Source organism: Haliaeetus leucocephalus, unplaced genomic scaffold, assembly GCF_000737465.1.
Source record: "Haliaeetus leucocephalus isolate CR32 unplaced genomic scaffold, Haliaeetus_leucocephalus-4.0 Scaffold395, whole genome shotgun sequence".
NCBI classification, from domain to species: Eukaryota; Metazoa; Chordata; class Aves; order Accipitriformes; family Accipitridae; genus Haliaeetus; species Haliaeetus leucocephalus.
Window position 1 is genome coordinate 1,376,823 of NW_010972831.1, and position 15,154 is coordinate 1,391,976.

A 15,154-nucleotide genomic window follows, 5' to 3' on the forward strand; every position below is an offset into this window, starting at 1 on the left:
ATATAAGACAGAGAGAGAGAGAGAGTGTGTGTGTGTGTGTATATTCCAACTCAAAGAAGTATTCAGAAGAGCCATACTAGGATAATCAAACTGCTAAGTCAGTGATCATAACGTCACAGATGACCATTCCTGACCCTGCCTGCACTGTGCACAATACAGCTCAGCACCGGTTAGATCTCCTGCTATACACCGTCTATACAAAATCACTAGCGCATGGAATCAAGATCTTTGTAGCTTCACACTAAGACGGCTGCCCTAAGCACATCTCTAGGACACACCATCTTTGTGCAGCACCCAGAGAGATCTAGGCTACAATGACTGACAACTCGGCCTGTGGGAAAGGGCTGTCCAGGGCGGAAAACTTCTGGCATCAAAATTTTGGACTGCGACTAGCCACATACCAAGGCAATCTCGAGGTGCCCAGCTGATCATGGGCTACCATGGTAGAAGGGAAAGGCTGAGTCAGAGAGCCCAGAACTGGTCTGTACGCAGCGCTGGTATGTCTGTGGCAGCACTTGTGTGACTGCCAATGAAAACCTGATTTATATATAACTGGATGGAGTTAATGTTCAGCCAGCAACTTTATATGACAGTTAAACTTTAGACTTAGTTCAGAAAATACATAGGGCTGAAAGATTAACAGTGCACGTTAGGATCTTGGCAGCAACCTTCTCTCTACTCCTCAACCACAAAAACATCTTCAGAAATGGATACAGCCTGGGTCTACCTGGTGACAGGACGATGTAGTTTTATTGGGGAGAAGATCGTAGAGCTGTTGTCTCAACAAGACTACATCAAAGAAGTCAGAGTTTTTGATTCAGTAGCAAGAGAAGAAGTAGAAAAATTCACCACAGGTAAGAAAAGGGCATCAGCTTCTACTTAGCAGCCATAACCCTCCCTTTCAAGACAGCTTGTATTATGTTGGAGATTCCACCGTTACAGGCATGGGGTGGGTACCTGGATTAAACAGACTGGATGAAGAATAACTTCTGCTCAGAGAGGTTTTTCAGCATAGGACTAAATCAAACCAAAAAAAAGATCCATAGTGTGTAACCCCAAGAGATACATCACAAGGTGGATCTAAGTCCCCACTCAGGATAAGTTGTAAGGAGCAACACGCACACCAAGTACCTGACATGGGAACTTGGCTACCCAGTTTCTTCTGCTCAACCAGTCTGACTAACAGCAAAGGGACAAAAAACCATGCTCCTGAACTGCTCACCGACCAGTTACCAATTCTGAGAAAAATAACCAGCAAACCCTGACAAGGTCAGCATCTGCTGCAGATATTGTGAAATAAATTACTGAAAGAATTGAGAGAAACCTTAAGCCTTACTGTGCTGTGCATAAAAAAGGAAGAGGTGAGTCTCAATAAACACACTCAAAGATACTAAATCAATCCATTTGATCATATTCTGAGACCTGCCTTCTGATGTTTCATCAGGGTTGATTACAGTGAGATATGTTGGGGAAAAACAACCCGTTTTACTGGATTTGAGAATACCCAAGCAAAACAAGCCAATGCAGCTCATGGTGCTCTGTGTGGTTCATGGTAGGCTGGGTCCCCCTCTCTCTGACTGCCCAAACCTTCAGCCTGCTTGGAATGAGGGAGGAAAACACAGTAAGGGAGTTCCTATGTATTAGGAGATACCAACAGAAAGGAGATACACTTAAAGCAAGTTAAAAGATTCCCAGGGAAATACCACTATCGGAAACTGTCCCTAGGCAGATGAACTCACCAGACTGGTTTCCCAGGCTTCAGGTAGCCCATTGCCTTAAAAGCACCCATAACTGAAAAAAACCCCAAACCTGATTAAACCTTAAGGAGCTGCCATAATCCCTGCTCCAGAAGAGGTCTGTGGCCTAACACCACAGCAAATCACAGAAAAATGAGGCAGAAGCAGCCCTGAGACGCCATCCCAGCTCCCCCCGCAACGTTGCTTTCACCCCAAGGCAGAACCAGCTTGGCCACGGACCTTCCTGACAGATGTTTTTCTATCCTGTCCCCAGGCCACCTCAGGCAGCCGATTTCTGCACTGTCAGGCCATTACTGTTGGTACAGTCTAATCTGCAATTTAAGTCCTCGATTTCTCATCTAACCTTACAGGTAGAATAAGCAAGGTAATACCATCATTTTTTCACAACAACCTTCATGATTTGAAAACCACCTCCTTCCACTCCATACTATTTTCCTCTTTAGGCTAAAACAGCTCTCGTGTGGTCCTCTCGCCTCTGCAGCTCACGGTTTCTGTGTCTCAGGGCATTGGTGTTGCTCTTTTCTGGAAGAGGGGCACCGAGGTTAGGACAGAGAGGCCAGCTGTGGCCTTCCCAATGCTGAGTAAAGCTGATGGATTTATTTCTCCTGTCCTGCGAACTATTGTCCTATTTGTACCTGTCAGCACAATTATGCCTTTTTCACAGTTGCAAGACACTGCTGACAGGCAATAGCTCCTGAGCTGCCCTGGCCCAATTTAATTCTTTCATGAAGACCCGCTGCCTCTTCCCTACTAAACCCAACAACTCCTCTTTGTCCCTGTCATATTTCACTTTTTTTTTTCCCCAGACTCTATTAGTTACATTCAGCTCATATTCTAATCCTCCAGTGTACTTCAAGTCCCTCCCAGTCTGATGTTATCTGCTGATTTAATGAACAAATCTGCCAGATTCTTGATGAAAACAATAAAATAAAGACTCAAATACAGCAATAAGCCCTGGAGAGCCCCAGGGCAGCCACCTACCACAGCTGGCAATTCCCTGGGAACTGTAATTCAGCCAGCTTTGTGCTCACCCTAATGCGCCTTACTTAAACCATGTTTTACTGGCTCGCTTATGAGAATGACACAGAGTTGCCAAAGCCCCTCTAAAATCAAGATAGATGACATGGACCTGTTCCACAATATCCGTATAGCCTGTTAACTTGTCATAAGAACAAAGGAGATTTATCTGATTTGATTTGTTCTTGACAAATCCATGTCAGCTGCTTCTATTCTCCTTATTATCCCACAGGTGCTCACACACATATTGTTTAAGTGTGTGTTCCTGAATTTCCTGGGGTTGAAATCAAGCTGTTCTGTAATTTCCTGGCTCTTCTTTACCTCCTTTCTAAGCACAGGTGTTTCATTTGCTCTACTGCAGTCCTCCAGTGCCTCCAAAAGTTCTCCAAAGTAGCTGATAATGCAATAAAGCTGCAGTCACATCTGTCACCTCTTTAGTAGCCCTGGATAAAGCTCATGAGGCCTTATCAATTTGAAAATTTCTCATGGTTGCCTTGTATCCTCCCTGGTTTTGGCTGAGCTCTCATCATTCTCTTGCTGGTCTTAATTGCACCAGCTGCCTTAAGATAGGTGATGCAAAAGAGACTATTTAACACTTCAATCTGACAGGTTATAGGCTTTCCCTCACCACTAAGTAGCAGCAAAATCCCACCATGAGGCTGCTGATGTTCTGCTCCACCTTTCAGCACTAGCAAAGACTTTCCACAGGAGCATCCTTCTCTACGCTCTAGTCCTCCAGGCAAGTGTATTACCTCTGCTATGTGGACAATGCCTTCTTTCTTTCCCCCCCTCTAGTCTCACTGAATCAACTCTGTGCTTTAATATTAAATTAATTTAATATTAAAACTCCTATGAGCTAGTCCACCAAATCTGGGTTATGCAAGTTAAGAAATCAGCTTGACCCTTTTGTAAAACTTCTGCCTCTTCCTACATCCCATGCTTCTTGGCAAAGGCTCAGCTGGCTGACCTCCTACCTTGAATTTTGTCCCCCCTTTGAGTTCATGAGGAATAACCCTGTTCTTTTATCACCTTGACATGTAGTTTTTTCACTGAGTGTTTCCATATCATCCCACTTTCACAGCTGGAGTCACACACCCTTTCCTGAGCTGCTCATGTGTATGATCCTTCAGAAATCACTGCCTGGAACCCTGGCTGCATGGGGGTCTCCAGGAAGCTGCCAGCCCAGGGCAGAGGAGACATCTCCTTCCCAAAGCAATCCTGCTGCTGCTGTCTGGCTCATTACAAAATCCCTGAGAAGCACAGTTTCCTAACCCAGCTTCTTGCTGGCTTATTCCCAAATACAGACAAGGAAAAAGGGAAGAATCCTACTTAATTGTTACAACACTTTTCAAAGCAAGAAAATCAGCAGTAGATGCTAACAGTAGCCACATATGGAACTGCTATTTTGAAGGAGAAGGGGCGGCAGGGGGTAGATGGTGGGACACCCCCCCCCTCTTCTGAATGGCTTCAACGGAGGAATTTTCTATGAAACTTTTTAACCTGTTACATTATTTTCCCTTCCCATCTATAGTATTTGCAATTTAAATGTGCAATGTCCCTTGAACTCGCCTGGTGTTATTCCCAGCAAGCTCTAACAATCTTCCATCTGAAGAAAATTGTCCAGCACAGCTTCATTCATTCACATGTACTAGAGGAAGTCCTGTAACCAGCTGCAGCTCTGGGCCAACAGCCTCCTGTTCTCGCTCAGCACTATCCTTGGATGCATGCTAGAGATTTGCAACAACAGACATAGCTATTCTGACCCACAGTTGATGCAAACTGGCAAAGTGCTGTGCTGAATTAAACTGGATGTAGATCCGGCTTCTTGGGGTTCAAAAATAGGGATGTATTTTCCGCTAGTGTGATGTATTCAAATGGCATAGTCGTTAGTTAGAGTGTGCTTCAGCTTGCCCTACAGAGAAGAAAGCTTTCCAAGCAGGATCCTCATTCTGTGAGAAGGTGAGGATGCTGATTTGTACTTTTTTCCCCTGCATCTCTGATTATATTATTTTTCTTCAGCTACCACTCGTGTGACAGTGATGAAAGGAGACGTTTGAGACTACAATCTGCTCCTTGCTGCCATGCAGGGAGTTCACGTGGTTATTCACACAGCTGCTATTGTGGACTACAGAAACAGTGTGCCCTTTTGGGAAATGAGAGCTGGCAACGTTGGGGGTAAGCTCTTTAAAACAAGCAATTAAATACAGCCTTAAATTCACATGCCTTGGTGTAGCCATACAAGAGGCTACAAACAAGCATATCCTCTCTGATTTAGTGCTCCCTTGTCCCCTGAATTCCACACACACCACTGCTACAAGATGAGAAAGGTGCCTGGGACCTTTCCTTTTCAGCAGGGAGGTATCTGTCTTTGCCCCTCTGTCCTTGCTCAGGGCAGGCCATGCTGCTCCTCTCCAGTGCTAAAGTTTCATCTTAGAAAGTCAAATCTGGACCCAGTTATTATGTAGTTATTCTGGTCAAGGGTTTAACTTTCATTAATGGTACTGAGGTGATTCAGAACATGCCTATAGTGGTAAGAACCTGTTTAGTATGTGACAAGGACAGCAATTAAAAGTTAATTCCTATTCTAGTTAGCTTATAGCTTTCCCAGGGATTTCCAGGGAGAAAAATCTACACTATATACCAGTACAAGACTATACCAGTTGAACTGCATCCATGCTATTAAGGGAGTCATGTTATTTTAATTATAGTCAGAGTTCACAACTATTACATGTCTACAAGCCACATATAACTGAGAGCTCCACAACACTTTCTTCCTATCACCAAGAGCTGATTTCATGTTAGGTGCAAGACCTGCTTAAAGAAAATTTGTTCATAAATCTAGGAAATAAGCACAGGCTATAAAAATAATGAAATCCCTATTACAGCAGCAATTCCAATGGCACCTCAGGCTGTTAGCTACTAAAATAGTTGTTAACCACAAGGAAGGAATTTTATATATTTTATATATATATATCTCAAACTCAATTACTGCTTAGGGCTCCTACTATTTGCTGATGCATTCAAGGGCAACATTTAAATTCCATCCCTCTTTTCATTGCTGTAGTTGTTTTCAAAACCAGATGCTTTTAAGAGCCTGTATTGTGCATGTGTACTGAGAATACTGAGAGCCTGAGGGTTCCCGCTGCCTTTTAATGGCTTTGTGAGATCTTCTTCTTCATTGTCTGTTTGCTATGAGCAAGGTACTTTAGCGTAGTGAGGTTTTTACAGATAGCAGAGAACACTGGGCAACTCCCCTATTCAGCAAACCAAACCTCTTGCAGATGTTTGCGACATTCCCAGAAAACCACACATGCAAAGTTTTTTCCAATGTGACTGAGTGCCTCTTTGAGGAGCACGGTTTGAGGTGTCTTAACAGGAGCCTTATTTTCAGACAAACTGTTCTGCATTTCCACCTCCCCTTGGATGGCTTCATGTAGACCTCCCTAAAATAAGGCTGCTACACTCACTAGGACTTCTCAAAATCTTGAATTGGGAGATTAGTCTAAAGGTTTCTATTAAAACCATATCAGGTAAAAGAATAAAAATGAACTGTATTTGATACCTGCTGTAGACTTTATGGAAAAAAAAAGGGGTCAGGACAGGTCAACTATATAATCCTCTAGCTGGCTCTGCTGTGTAACTCAGGCCACAGAAATTCATCCAATTACTGCCTTAAGCCCAACAATTTGTGGCTAAATTGGACTATGCCTTTTCAAAAGACTTGTTGCCTAGAATTAAGGACTGCAAGTTAATGGGCTATCTATCATGTCTTTCAGCAAGCCATAGCAATGCTGAAGAGTATTAGTGTGGCTATGGTTAATTACCATTTCTGGGAAAAATTTACGTCTTCTGCTTTGATTATCTCCTCTGTTTCAACCACTGGTTGCTGAATCCTGTTATAGTCTTGTTGACTAGATTGAAGAGCCCTCTTCTACAAGAATTATTTTTTCCATCTAGTTACTTAAAGACTTTTTAATCTGCTTTTTGTTAAGCTGAATGGATTTTAACGCAGCTGTTTCCAGCGATGTTTCTCAACAGGGGTTCTCAGTTAACTTTACATATTGCAATAGGTTCATGGAGAAGTAAATTGATTCTCTTCCACCAGGTCTTCATATTGATTCATGCCCTCTGAAATTATCCTAAACTCAGGATTTCCTTGGTAGTTTCAGATTATGCCCTTAACAACAAAGAGAACAGAGACATCACAAGCCTGCCTCACACAAGATCTACAGCAAGGCTCAGGGGCAGAGCCTGATTAGCCAGGTATAAATAGCATGGAGATTTCCAGAAACCAACCCTATGAGTGGCTTCCTTTAAGATCTGCCTTATCAGATTTGAAGGCCCTCAGTACGCAACCATGGTTATGCTGTTGTCACAGAGGTTCTCGTAGAATCAACTTGAATCAAAATCACAATGAATGCAAAAACCATCCCTGGAAGAGTCATAAATCATTTAAACCTACCCCTTCCCCCCAAACCCCAAGCAAACAAAAACCACACACACTGACCTACGAGTTCAGCCAGGACAACTTTTCTTAAACCAAGCCATGCTTCAGATTCACCTGGATTTCATGTGGGCTTGTAAGCTGCCCACACTATTTTATTCAAAATTCTGCAGCTATCAAGAGTCTGTTGCAATGATCTTCACCCTATAGTCATCCTGCAGAACTTCTATAGAGCAATACATGCAACTAAACCACCAATCCTTTTGCCAGAAAGCTGCAATTCACCATTTGACAGTCTGCCCATGAATCAAAAAAGATGGAAAATGTGGAGTTTTGCTCTGCCGAGTTGTCAGCTTCCTTTTTGTTAGCAACTATTAAGTCCAAGTTAAGTCAGTTGTCAATAGCCACAAAGGTTAAGCCACATTACAGCGACAGATGTAACTACTACTCTTGTGTTATAAACCATCCATTCCTGTGCAAACATACCTGAGGAACTGCAGCCTCGACCTATGGCTTTACATATTTTCAGCCATAAAAAAGGTGGATCTGTTCCAAGTCAGAATCCCAAGCCAGGAAATCTCTTTTGATTTGCACAACAGGAATCAAAGCAAGGTGGTTAATATTTGTCCTTCCTAACCTGCCCCACAGGTACTGAAAATGTGTTAAGGGCCTGCTGTGTCCTGAACACCCCATATGTTGTTTACACAAGCTCCACGGCTGCAGTGGGACCCAATACATTGCATAAGCCCATGTTCAGGTAAGGCTAAGCAAATCTTCTCCGTCACTCTGGATTTCCGGTTAAATAGCAATGAAACTGCAACCAGGTGGAGATTTTTGCTGTGCCTACAAAGGACAAGATATGTGTTCCCCTTCCTGTCTATTATTCTCCTCTTTCTTGAAAATTCTTCTTAGCTGCTTTTCACTTTCAGGTACAACACCTCTTCCCAACCTAAACTTGACCATTAGTGGATACCACCGATTGAAAGAGTTGGTTGAGAGATGCATGGCCCAACTGCATGTCCAGGCTGTCCCCTGTATGTACAGCTCTGCTCCTCTAAGCCCTAAAATCAGTTTCAGGTAAGGTCTCAGATGCTTCAGGTTTGTTATATGGTCAAGTAGTATCCTGCTGTTGGGTCTGAGTCTTTGCTCTCCCCTCACACTGAGTCAATCCAAAGGGCAGGTGATGCTCTATTGTTACCAACCCATTCTCCCTCCTCTTCTCAGCTCCATAGCGAACTGCTAGCAAGGCTGTACCCAGCTCCTATTATCAAATGTGGTCAAACGTATAAAGACTATTTTAGCACTCTCTCAGAAGAAAGTTAGTTGGCTACCTAGTCTTAGGGGACAGATGCATGTGGCGAGAAGTTGCCCTGCAGTATTCATGTGTAGTTACAGTCTTCTGTGACCTGGATCTGACCTGTAAATTGCACCCTTCTATCCCTCAAAATCCTTTTTCCTGGCAATATGCTTACGAGGCCTAACTCCTGGACTTTATGCTTTCGGGCATTATGCTCAACCCATCTCTTCTGTATGTGGCTCCTATGAGGGTGAGCCACAGACCCAGAAGAAGCAGAGCTTTAGAAAACCTCCTGCGGCAAAGGTGGGATTTGGAGCGATACAAAGACAGTGGTCAAAATTACGATTTGGAGGGTTTTCTTGCTTACAGATCTTTGATATCTCAAACTGACTTTCACAATCAACTGACGCTCCTGCTCAGGACTCAGCATCTGCATACCTTCTGTATTCATGGGGCCAACAGTACTTGCAGTGCCTTGAGAACAGGGCTGATATTTCTGAAGACCAGGAGCTGAAGTTTTAGGTTAAATTTGAAGTCAAGTAGAGATAGTTGCAGTCTGATACGTACCATTGTAAGGCTCCTTGCTGATTTCAAGCATGGCTGTAGCCATACAGATTGCTCAAACCATGGAAACTTGTGTGCAAGGGGAACTGGCTCAAAGTCAAGTTTTGCCTCTATAGGCAGCTGGTCTAGACACAGCTGGCTTCAGTCATTTGGCTCTAGAAGTCTGAGCTCAGCCAGAAAAGGCTGCTTAAGACATACCTTAAAGTGACCTATAAGCCTAAATTTCATACTCACAAGTAAGCTAAGGCATAACCTAGTTGTTTTGAGAAGTGTTTAAGCACCCAAATCTGTAGAATAAATGTCTGGCTTATGAAAAAAATCCATGAGCACCAAACCTCAATCAACTTGGGACTGTGAGCACTAGAGGCTCTGTGTCACTGAAAAGCTACGGAATTTGGTCATCAGTGCATCTAAATAATTTCTAAAAATGAATGTAGATACAGGCACATCCTTGTTAGTATTTTAGTCCTGCAACTTAAGAGATAGATGTGAATAGATGTCTTGAAAAATCTACCCCAAATCTTGCCTGAGAGGACAGTCCTTTGGCTTGTAATGATGGCACCAACAGGTGCAAGCAAAAACCCATCTGGGCTGGTGCTCGTAGAGCTACACATGAACATCCTCTGCTCACCAATTCCTGATCCTTCCCCACCACAAATGCAAACAAAACCACCACCTAGAGCCTTTAACTCATTTTGCAGAACACACTCAAGTTCTCCCATGATGCTGGAAGAAAGCGATCCTCATTCTCCAATGATTTTGATTTTAAACTAAAGGAATTACATAATGCAAAATGAGAGAAGGGTCAGCCCACCAGTTAAAAGTTACACCACCTGTCTCAATAGGGAGCCCAGTGATGACTGGAAAACAAAGTAATATGGCTCTGTTTTCCAGACTGAAAGCACAGGTGATGTGGCTTTCCCCTTCCTCCTCATCTCCTCTGTCCCCACCCAATCTGTTCTGCTCTTCTCCCTCACAATCCATGATCCTGCCTGCCTGCCTTTTTCTCTGTCCCCCTTCTCCATCATTCCTCGTATAATTTCATTTAACTCACTTTTACGTGCTTGGGAATTGACACAGACAAAGCATGATTAGTCTCTGGACAGGGTGATGGGTGCAGGGATAATGCTCACACCTCAGCATCCGACAATAATAGAAAATGCCTCTGTCAGTCTCAATCCCTCCGAGACAGCCACCGCTGAGATACCTTCTGACAATGCTGCTCCAGTCTTATTAGCGTTCAGTTATCTGTGATCGTTTTGAAAAGCAAGAGCATTATGCTGAGCTCTTTGTTACTACCAAGCTTCAGAAGGGGTGGGGGAAGGCAAACACGAGCAGAGCTCTGCAGCCCAGGAACAGCAGGCAGGTTTACCCCTTTGTGAAGCTGCTGCTTTTTAAAAGCTTTGCAAGGTAAAAAACTAAATTTGGATTAAAAAAAGAAAGCAATTAAAACTAGAACTTCTAGATAACCCCCCTAATTGTCTTGGGCCTCTCTTGGGCTTGCAACAAACCATGCACAATCAATCTTTTGTCTTGCTTGTTTTCTGGTTTGTCTCTTGCTCATCACCCGTAAACACAGGGAAGGGGAGGAGGGTTTTGTGATAAAAGCCCAGGGTATGTGAGGAGGCTGTATTTCTGATGCTTCTAATTTATTTCTGTTGCTGTAGCACAAGAAGGCCCTGATCTCAGCTGGGATATCTGACACATGAGATACTAGACTGCCGAACAGGCAAGAGAAAGGCAATAGTATTATCCACGTTTTACACATGGAGAGCTGAGCATAGAAAAGAGTAAGCAAGATGCCCAAGGTCAAACAGGGACCCTGAGTCAGAGCTTGCTCTCCCAAGTCCCCGTGTTTGACAAAAAGATCTCTGCTGCAGATTTGCTGCATGAACTCATCACAGGCCACTTAACTCTTCCAAGAGGTGCATCTGAGCCCCATCTGCCAAAGGAGCATGATAATTTTTTATTGCCCCGTGTGGGGGTACCCCATGCCTGGCAGAGTCTGGTGTTTGCCTAGGGTCAATTTCTCTAGGAGAGCAAAATATTGAGTAAATTAATTTAAAGATGTGAAGAAAGTCTCCTGCAGCATGCAGAGGGAGAGAGCACCTATTCATGCTAGTCTTGGCAGCAGAGGAACAAGTGGCCACATCGTATTCAGGGATGGTCCTTCCCAGTGCTTCAAACAAGGTTTCTTCACTCCCCAGCTTCTCCAGAGCCCACTGAATCTGCTTAACTGAATCCTGCCACAGGCTAATGTTGATCTAGAACCACTAGGACAAAACACCAGCGCCCTGGTGAGGAATAGAGCTGCTTTCTTGGTTCTCCTTGGAATTATTTCAGGGCCTGTAAGGCCAGTTAGATGTTAGATCCCATGGGCTTTCCTCCTTGCAGCTGTAAGTTAGGAGGCTGAGGAGTGGGTTGTCTTCCATGGTGGCAACCAAGTGTCCCCAGCATGGCTGCAAGCCCTGCTTGCCCTTAATCATGGGTCCACTTCTTTGCTCTTCCCCTCGAGTGTAATTAGCTAGGGGAGATGAAGGAATAACCCAGCACAAACCAGCTGATTGCATGTCTTCTGGGAGATCAGTAGCAGCTCTATCGCATCACCAGCAAATGTCTCCCAACTCTGTAAGAAAATTAAGCAGCAGCTTCTCCTTTTAGTTTATGGCTCATGAGAGGCTTTTCTTGAGCTCCAATGAAAAAATGAAGTAGGATTGCTCTCATTTTCCTGCCCTCCATCTTCTTGTGCTTGTTCCACCTTGTTCAGCCACTTGTGAATTGCTTAAAAAGGTAACTCCACTGCCTTCTAATTTGCCTGCCAGGATATCATGTCCTTCAATCGCACTATTAGGCAAAAAACAAATCCAGCTCTCAGAAATCAAACCACTACCCACACGCAAACCTGCCTATGAACACCCAGAACTGCCTGGTATTTCTTGAGGCTTTATTTCTCCTGTACTGCATCAAGGATCTCAGATTCATATAACTCACAGCCAGTGGTAAGTCCCTGGAGAGCAGGGATTGCAGAGTAAATCACGCTGTGATAAATGTCTCCAAGCCCTGTGCTCTACTCCACGGTCACTCACCGTCTCTCACAATCTATTTCAGAGGAAATGAGGACACCAAATACAGTGGGGAAGTGGAGCTGCCTTATGGGAAGACAAAGGCCATGGCAGAAAAACTTGTATTTGAAGCCAATGGAAAAAAGGTACAAAAGCCAATGGTAGTGCCCCTGGTATTACAGCACAGGATGGGTAGAAGGAGAGAGATGGTTAGAAAGACCCCACAACTCATATCTAAGCGTGTATCCAACCGCTGCCTTGACTTGATGCATAAACCACGTTGCCCTAAGCTTATCAAAGCCTGATATTCCCACATCGTCAGGAAGCTGCCAACCTCTCGCAAGATGAAAGGGTGCTGCCCTTTGAGCCTGTGCTTCAACTCCACCAGAAGGAGTGTGACTTTGGAGAGAGCTGTCTTAAATTAGGTCCTAAGAAACCAGGTTTACCTAGTTCATACTGCATAAAGGTGTAATTTTCAGATGTGCTTGAGTGATTTAAGAATCAAAAATGTTAGTGTACTCAGAGTTAGCCACCTACCTAAGTTAGCTGGCTAGGCTTTTTAGACTCCCAGTACAGTTAGCAGACAGATGAGTTCTAGAGGATGAAGCAGAATGTAAAAATGAGACTTGTGTCTTAAATCACTGCCTGGAGCATCTCTCCCCCAGTTACAGTTGAGGCCAGCTAGCTTAGCTGGCTGCTTCTGGTACCTGATTTTGGTTGTTGCAAATACTCATTTATACATCGCAACCGCAGAAGAGTTAATGCCACTAGCACCCTCCATCCAACTTCTCTCAGTGAGCACCACATGGGTGCAGGTATGCTATTAAAAAAAGAAAAAAAAAAAAAAAATCAAACTGGGCACACCTTGCGTTTTTAGGGACCCAAACCAGGCCCTAAATGTCCAGAGTACCTCTGCAAACATTGACTCCTCTAGCCCAATATTCCTGGGTTTTGGTTTTATCCGGCAAACCCAATATCACTGTGGAAGATTTCATCTCTGAATCCATCACTTGCTAATATCCCTCCCTCATTTTACAGCTGAGCAACAGTGGCAAACTCACAACCTGCATCATCCATGCAAACGCAGTGTATGGGGAGAAAGCAACATTTCTTCAAGAGTTGTATTCTCTTGCCAGAGTCAGGAATGGTGTGTTGAAATACCTGGAGCCTGAAAACACAGAGTGTAATTAGACATACATGGATGAGTGAATGACTGATCTCTTTGCATGTGGTGCTACCAGGCTGGTTTAGTCACAGGGGATTTTACACATTAACTTAACCATAATCTTCCAAGACAGAGAGATGAATATGGTGAATGAGCACAAATATTTTTATAACCACAAAACTTAGACTGGCTAAAAGAATTTTTAAAACAGTTGTTTACATTCTACTCTTTCTCCTGGGAAGAGTTTTCTTTTTTTTTCTTCCCCTCAGCATAGGAAAAATGTTGTTTAGAAAACTGAAAAAAAAAAAAAAAAGTCAGCAGAAATAACGATAGAGATCTAATCTTTCTTTTTCTAGGTAAACATTTCAAGGGATATATGGGGAGAGAGAGAGAAATTCAGGCAATATTTTTAAAATGTTTTTGGTTTGAAAAGACACTTAATGCCTTCTTCATTAGAAGAAATTAAATTAATACTACTTGTAAAATTCCTTGCAAAAAAGGCTGTACTACGTAACTGATTTTAGCAAGCACAAGAAACTACTCACAAAACCTATAGAAAGAGTTTGTTGTGGTGTTGAATGCACTTCAGAGGAGTAAAACTCACCATTAAATCATGCAGGATTTTAGTCATTTCTGTGCAGCACACTTATATGTCTTTTTCCAAAAGTGCAGATAACAGTAGTTTGAAAATACTGTTAGAGAAGAATCAGGCCTAGATAAATCAAGTGACTTCTTCAAAGGCTCACAGCAGAGCCAGGAATAAAACCCTTGAGCACTGCCTCCCATTCATCCTGCTCTCACTACAAAACACTGCCCTTTCGCTTCACATGAACCAGTATCACAAGGCACATTAATTGTCCAGCTCAAAGGGGAGACCAAAGGTTTAAAGGATCTTGGAGGTCTGGATTAACTACTCAGTCTTGCTACAGTACAGCTGAGTAACATGTTGAGTGCATTCCCTACTTCACAGCACTGAAGCTGGCAGATCCAAGGTACTCATTCTACAGCAAACAGCAAAATTCAGCTCCTCCTGAATACCTGTTTCGCTCCCCCTCCTATTTCTCCAGGGAACATTGCATGGATGCATGTTCTTGCAGCAAGGAACTTGCAGCTGAAACCCGACTTACTCGCAGGACAAGTGTATTATTCCTGCGATGACACTCCAACAAGAAAAGCTTTTCTGATCAGGCATCAGCTGTTGTCCTCTATGGACCCCTCAGGGCGACTAGGCTCACACATCCCTTACTGGAAGATGTGGTTAGTGATACAATTGCATAGGATAATCAAGGTCATCTAGTACCCTTTCTGGAAGCCACAGCCTTTCCTAAACTTGCCTTTACTGAACACGATAGTCACCATCTTCTCCTACAAGACAGACAAAGCCTCCAGGCATTTTGGGTACAAACCTCTCTCCACCTGGAAAGAGAGCAAGCACAGATCTGCACAGTGGTTGAGAGCAGCTGCAGGGAACCTGGAACCTCCCCAACTTCATGAAAAGAAGAACCAAGCAGCACGTCTGGGGCAAGGAGAGAGCTTATCACACCAGTTATGCGCACACAGATGCAGGGCTTGCTGGCCTCAGTCATTCCCACAGTGCCACCACCGCACGGGGATCACTTGTGAGAGCGAGAGAGACAGGTTCGGATGAGAGATTGTGCACAGCAAACACCTTTTTGATAAAATTAGTTAACCAGTTTTGTTCCACAGCCTGACAAGCCTCCATCTCTTTCCATACTCAGCAAACGAACCTCTCCCTTGCCATGGCCTTGGGCATCTGGTGGCATGGCTGTATGTGGCTCATACACTCAAAGGGTCTTCAGTGATAATTTTGGGGAAGACAAGTAAATC

The 15,154-nt window shown here is 43.7% G+C and overlaps 1 protein-coding gene across 1 annotated transcript; it reads left to right on the top strand.

Annotated features, from left to right (window-relative positions):
* Window positions 1-706: 706 nt before the first annotated feature.
* On the top strand, window positions 707-14,954 carry LOC104835730 (3 beta-hydroxysteroid dehydrogenase type 7-like). Its single transcript, XM_010573900.1, is given in 6 exon segments — window positions 707-854; window positions 4,794-4,949; window positions 7,867-7,975; window positions 12,188-12,287; window positions 13,180-13,340; window positions 14,372-14,954. Coding segments are annotated over 6 exon segments (1,257 nt in total).
* The last annotated feature ends 200 nt before the right edge of the window (window positions 14,955-15,154 follow it).